This window comes from Abramis brama (genome assembly GCF_963993115.1).
Source record: "Abramis brama genome assembly, chromosome: 6".
NCBI classification, from domain to species: domain Eukaryota; kingdom Metazoa; phylum Chordata; class Actinopteri; order Cypriniformes; family Leuciscidae; genus Abramis; species Abramis brama.
This window is the reverse complement of record NC_139968.1, coordinates 36,432,037-36,438,802: the sequence shown is the minus strand read 5'-3', so window position 1 is coordinate 36,438,802 and position 6,766 is coordinate 36,432,037. Positions and strand designations below refer to the sequence as shown.

The 6,766-nt window shown below is 37.5% G+C and overlaps 1 protein-coding gene across 1 annotated transcript; it reads left to right on the top strand.

Moving 5' to 3' along the window:
• Positions 1–413: 413 nt before the first annotated feature.
• Positions 414–3,269, top strand: LOC311085918 (uncharacterized protein; the record flags this gene model as incomplete). Its single annotated transcript, XM_084118536.1, has 5 exons — positions 414–459; positions 1,266–1,550; positions 1,652–1,792; positions 2,372–2,445; positions 2,901–3,269. The coding sequence occupies 5 exons, from the start codon at positions 414–416 to the stop codon at positions 2,952–2,954; spliced, it is 600 nt and encodes a 199-aa protein (XP_083974662.1). The 3' UTR covers positions 2,955–3,269.
• Between the last annotated feature and the right edge of the window lie 3,497 nt (positions 3,270–6,766).

Here is a 6,766-nt window from a genome sequence, read left to right as displayed (position 1 = left end):
AATGGAAAGTAATGGAAATCTCTAGTGAATGTAAATGTCTAAGTTTATGATCTGCATGGCGGCTTAGAAAGCTAAAAATTTGCTTTCAAATATCAGGCCATTTTTATACTTTTAAAAACACATTTCTAAAAAACAAGGATCTCCCGCACACTATCCGTACTTGCAAGTAAGTATCAAAAAATCTTTATTAGCAGCGTTTCGGTCTTACGACCAATAAAGATTTTTTGATACTTACAAGTACGGATAGTGTGTGGGAGATCCTTGTTTTTTGTTAATTTCTTGACCTACCCACATGGTATTTTTTTCCACGCACCTATGTGCGATGTGGTACAGGTGTGCGATGGTGTTCGTTTTTTGAAAAATAAATTTCTAAAAATATAAGTTTATAAATACAGCTACAAAACTCAGTCAAAATGTGCAGGGACCCTGAGAGCATGAGAGGCAGTGATAAAACAGCGAGTTTGTTTTATACTTGTCTAAGTGTCTCATGAAATATCTAGAACAAGTAAACTTTTTAAACTTGATTTTGCTGTACAGCAGATACATTTAAAACAAATAAAGATCAAAGCGTCACACACACACACACACACACACACACACACACACACACACACACACGTCTGTCTGTCATATCTCACCTTTCATTTTGTGTTTCTGCTGCTGTTGTGAATGTTCTTCAGTTCACATGAAAATAATAAAAACTACAGATGATTTAGGATTTATAAACTATCAAAACCTCTTTATGTTCTCCAGGTGTGTTTGGCACTAAGACAAATGAAATACAGTCAGTGTCAGTGATGGAGGGAGATTCTGTCACTCTAAACTCTGATCTTACTGAAATACATGAAGAGGACGACATACTGTGGACATTTGGAGCTGAAAACTCTTCGATAGCTAAAATCAGCAAAGAGAAACGAATCTCCTCTACATTTTATGATGTTCTGGATGGGAGATTCAGAGACAGACTGAAGCTGGACTATCAAACTGGATCGCTGACCATCACAAACACCAGAACTGAACATACTGGAGTTTATCAACTAGTGATAAGGGGAGCGAAACTGACATCAAAGACATTCAGTGTTTCTGTCTATGGTGAGTAGAGGTCATTTGTCCTGTCTTTTACACTTGTTTTATACATCAACATATTGCATTGTTGAATCATTTTAAAGTTTGAGGTAACAGACTGTAAAAACTCTCAATACACTGGATTGAAAATTGTTGTGTGGACTTATTCATATGTCTGTTTATTTCTCTATGTTTCTCAGCTCGTCTGCCTGTTCCTGTCATCAGCAGAGACTCTTCACACTGTTCTTCATCATCATGTTCACTGGTGTGTTCATCAGTGGTGAATGTGTGTGATGCGACTCTCTCCTGGTACGCAGGAATCAGTGTATTGTCCAGCATCAGTGTGTGTGATCTCAGCATCAGTCTCTCTCTACCTCTGGAGGTGGAATATCAGGATAAAAACACCTACAGCTGTGTGCTGAACAATCCCATCAGCAACCAGACCACACATCTGGACATCAACACACTCTGTCACACATGTGCAGGTACCACAGCACTGATGATATATGTGTGTGTTTACTGGCCTGATCTCTGTCTTCTGTTGAAGATCACACTGATGCGTTCAATTCTTTCTTCATCATTACAGAGCTGGATACACTCTCTTCTTCTCCTCCTCCAGTCTCAGTGTCTCTGATAGTGTTGATCTCTACTGCTGGATCTCTGATGATTGTTGCTGGATTTGGGATCTTCTGGATCTGCAGGAAACCCGGAAAAACTGATCAAGAAGGCAAGTGAAACCCAAACGACATGTAGCTTTTCAGTTTCAAAATATTTTATCAAAAATATGTATTCTGTCTGTGTGTGTGTTAGTGGGGAAACATGTAAATAGCTTCACATTTTTATCCTATTTTTAGTTTTATTTATTGAGTTGGTCAGTGTCTTTGTGGGCACTATTCATTTGCTATTGTAGGCTATGGAACGTCTCGATTATGTATGTAACCCTCGTTCCCTGAGTAGGGAACGGAGACGTCACGATGTAACTCGTAGTGACCATGAAAGGGAACTACTTTAACTGGATTTACTGGAAAATAATAGGACACATTACAATATTCGTTAACCAATCAGAATGAAGCATTCAGCACTGTTGTTGTCCCGTTTGGGGACTTGTATATTCTGTTTTATTTAGTTCATGTTTCTCTGCTCTGCTCAGTTTTGGTTTTCTTGGTCATTGATTATCTCGTGTGTTTCAAACATTTAATTGCACACATTAATGCTTTAACTCTGACAGCCCTATATAACATGTTGCAAAATAAACAGATCTAGTTAAGATTGTGTCTTGTTAATGCATCTATTATTGTTGTTGTAGAAACAGTTCAGACTCCTGATAAAGAGATCATTTACGCTGATACAGAATTCCACAAAAGAAACACACAGAAATTGGTAAGATTCCTTATTTAAGCTGCTCTATAGGAAAACATAGTTCCAGAAAAGATAATGTAATTTATTTTTATACATTTTTGAGGCAACATTTCCTTTATTTCAACATTTACTCTCCTAATGCAGTGCTAAAAGCATGCTGGGAAGTATACAGTAGATCAACAATGCAATTAGTTATTTCATCATAAGTGGTTCATTTTTTATTCCCAACACAAAATGATTTTAAGTTCTTCTAAGTGGACTGAACATTTGTTTGTTTATTTTAGCAGAAACTCACTCTGTTAAACCATCTGACAGCAAAATCACATATCAGATCAGATGTCCAACTTGACATTACTTAACTATACTGTCAATATAGTCAAGTGTCTTTCTAGGAGTTCATTTCTAAGAGGGTCCCACTTCATTATGTATTTTTAGTAGCCTATAATCATCTCTTGTATTTCTTTTTTTTTTCACAGGATATTAAAGAGGAGGATCTTGTGGAGTATGCACCTCTTGCCATTAAAACATGATCAAGCTTCAGTCTTTTTCTAGTATCAGATCTGTGCCATCGCACTCAGTTTGTCTTTGGTTGAGTTTAGGGATTGTGAGAATCACCACATGTGATACTTAAAGATTGATGAAAGAAATTATCCCCTGAAAAGAATTTGCCTTGTAATACAAATCATCTAAATTGTATGGTTCATTGGAGCAATTTCATGTTTGACTCGTTAAAGAGACCATGGGCCAGATTTACTAAACATCTACCAAGAGCTGCAGCGCATATTACCGTCTGGTTAAAGAATGCTTTTTGTTGCTATAAATAATGGCGCAAATACCAATCGACTAGCACAAAATGACCTTGCATAATACATTTAAATACTCTCCTCCCATAAATGTTGCGTTTGAAAGGGAAACTGCCTATGCAAATAACCCTGTCCACACCATCTCTTTAGTAAATCCTGACAGTATTTTTTTAATGCCAACACTATGTTGCTGTCTGGGATGTGTCTCGGCTGAGAATAGTCTATGGGTGAAGGGTGTTTTGTTTTCCATTCGTGTTCATATGAAAACATTTCACTTCTGCTTAGACAAAACAGCTCTACAAAATACTGAAACTGACAGATAAAAGATCTACTAAAATCAAACAGCGATATTACTATGTGTTTGTGAAATATCAGGATTGATATTCAAGGGTATGCATTTCTATATACAGTATATTATACAGTATATCCATGAACTCACATACGCATGCTGTGATCCTGCAGACAAGCTCTGCTAGTTTCAGTACTTATTTCCAGATTTTGCAAGAGGAGTTTTTGAAGAGTAACTATTTTTGATCTCATACCTCTTTTTTAAACAGGGTGCCAAACTATAAGATTTGAGAGTATTGGCACCAGTGCCAGCAACTTTTACAGATGAAGCAACTTTTAGAAGAATCTTGAGCTTTAAATGACATATACATTTATTTTCATTAACAAAAACAGTAGCTGTAAACCCCAGTAAAAATTGTCCGGATAAATTATTTCCTTATGGGTTAGATAACAGTAGATAAGGCTGAAATTCATTTAACATTATTTGAATTACGTTAAACATGAAGGCTGCACATCCACTTCAGTGATATAGGCCTTCACCCCCTTGCTGCTCCTCCTCCTGTCATTTGTTCTCGTTGTCTGTCCCTGAACATTTCTTAAACTTCCTGTTTTCTTGTCATGGGTATATCAGGGACAAGGAAAGGTGTAGATCTTAGCAAGCAGTCTTTATTTAGTACTTTAACTTTGAATAGTTGTATAAGGACAATATAGCTGTTTCCACCCACCTATTTTATGTGCTTTTTGGAATATCACATACAAAAATGTTGTTTGATGTAAACACCAAGATGCGTATAAATTCTACAAATGCGCATAAATTCTACAAATGTGCAATTAAGTCTGATAATTTTTTTATCCGATTACAAAACATGCGCATAAAATGTGATGGAAACACATTTACCCGAATAATTTCCAGGATAGACATCAAAAAAGTAATGTGAATTGTACGATGGGATGACATAATTGGACTAACCAGCGGGCGGATCTAGTGTTACAGCATCTGAAATGTTGTTTTAGTCATTTTGAAAGGCCTGAGGAAAGTCAGGTGTCAAAGTGTTTCTGTACAGTTACCTCACAAAAATGTCTTACTCAACTGTGTTCCCAAAGAGCAGGCATCCACCCAGAGAGTTAAACAATGTTTTACCATGTTTACTACGTTTCCTCTGTGCACTCTGAGATGCAAGAAATTACACATGACAGTAACTATATACAGTGGCTTCTTGCACTTACATTTACATTTATTCATTTAGCTGACGCTTTTATCCAAAGCGACTTACAATTGCTATATATGTCAGAGGTCGCACGCCTCTGGAGCAACTAGGGGTTAAGTGTCTTGCTCAGGGACACATTGGTGTCTCACAGTGGATTCGAACCCGGGTCTCTCACACCAAAGGCATGGGTCTTAACCATTGCGCCACCACCACCACTTAATTTTCTTAGTGATATTTAGCGGCAGTTTATCAGGAAGTGACGATTTAGTTCTCTTCGACTCACTGGATGGAAACGGTGCTTTATTTGCAAATGTATTGTGTGATATTCCAATTTAACGCACGAGTTAAATTCGCAACTTTGGACAGAAACATAGCTAACAGTGTTGACAACTGCTTTCAATGGAAAGTTGCTAAAACTGATCGCTATATGACGTCATAATGGTGAGTTCACTGATATATATATATAAACATAAATGAGTCTCGGAATCTAGATAAGGTTTGTCCAAGAAGTTGTCAGATTTGTCTCAAAAGGGGAAATCATTAAATATAGTGACAAAATAAATATATTTAAACAATAAATTGGTAACACTGATAACTAAATGACCAACAACCACTGACTAAAACACAAAGGGTATAAATAAACTGTGCAGTGATGCTTAATGAGGGGCAGGTAAAGCTGATTAGTTGTCATGGTGATAAACAAGTGTATCTATGGAAACTGACAAGACAGCAATGGAAACAAGGAAACAGGAACTAAATACACAATAAATAATCCCCCAGGGGCCTGTACCATGAAGCCGGATTAGGTGGCTAGCCGGCTATGTTTCAGCTTAGTTTCCGCCAACCCTGGGTTTTAGGTACTATGAAAGTAGCTTGGCTTTAATCGGTGTTCGTTGCCATGGTATCTTACTCTGCGCGGCTAACCTGCTCCGGGGCAGGTTATGTTCTGGATTCAAGATCTCAGACTGAAGTTTGACCAATCAGCTGAGAGCAAAGAAACATATAGGTGACGTAACTTATTCCAAGTGTTTGTTGCAATGACTTCACCTTTTCTTCCAAATCCGGTGGACATCTCAGCGCAAATTGTTAGACGAGCACTTTGTAAAGAAAGAGTTTTTAGCCAGACAAAATCCCCTCGCCTTTCCTGATAGTTACTTGTATGAAAGATACAGCTTTTCCGTGGAAGGAATGTCTTATTTTGCGAACTTCTTGAGCCGCACATAAATAATTTAACACGTCGAATTCATGCACTTACTGTACCGCAAATGGTATTGCGTTTGTGTTTTTTTGCAAGTGGTAGGCCTACATACTTGCACGGTGGGTGATGCACAGAAGCTGGGGGAAAACACGGTTTGTCGAACCATTCGCAAGGTGGTCCTTGCTCTGCAGGAGTACATGAATAGTTTCATTAATAGTGTTCCCCGGACATTTATCGACTATGTCCATAAAAGAGGGCTTTTATAAAATTGCCGGTAAGATATATTGATAGGGTGACATCACATGAACACTTTTTTTTTTTTTTTTAAAGCACATTTCACAAATGTACTATACAATATAATACATGTTAAGAATTATTTTAAATCTTTATTATTATTCTGTTAATCTTATGATAGGCTTCCCTATAGTCTATTGCTCCAGTCTCCACTGCTCTAAGAGAACATGAGGCAGATGTTAATAGGAAATCCTATCACTTCAGGTAGAGATGTGAATTTGTGAGATGATTATTTTCTGTGAGATGAATCTTTAAATTAGTAACATTAACAGATATAAAAATTATCTACTAAACATTTCATCTGCTGATGACTTGTGGTCATGAACGTATGATCACAAGTTTGGATGCTAAATGGCCTGGCTCCAGTGCTTGACTCACGAATTTTCCATGAGTCTGTGTTGTGTCAGCGCTTTGAGGAAAGCAAGTTAAATTTGGTACAGTACAAAACAGTTAATTTGAACTGAGATAGAAAAACCTACACAATAACCCCCTGACCTCAGACAGGGCCACAGCACCGCTTCACTGTGGCCCTCAGTAAAACCAGAGTGAAG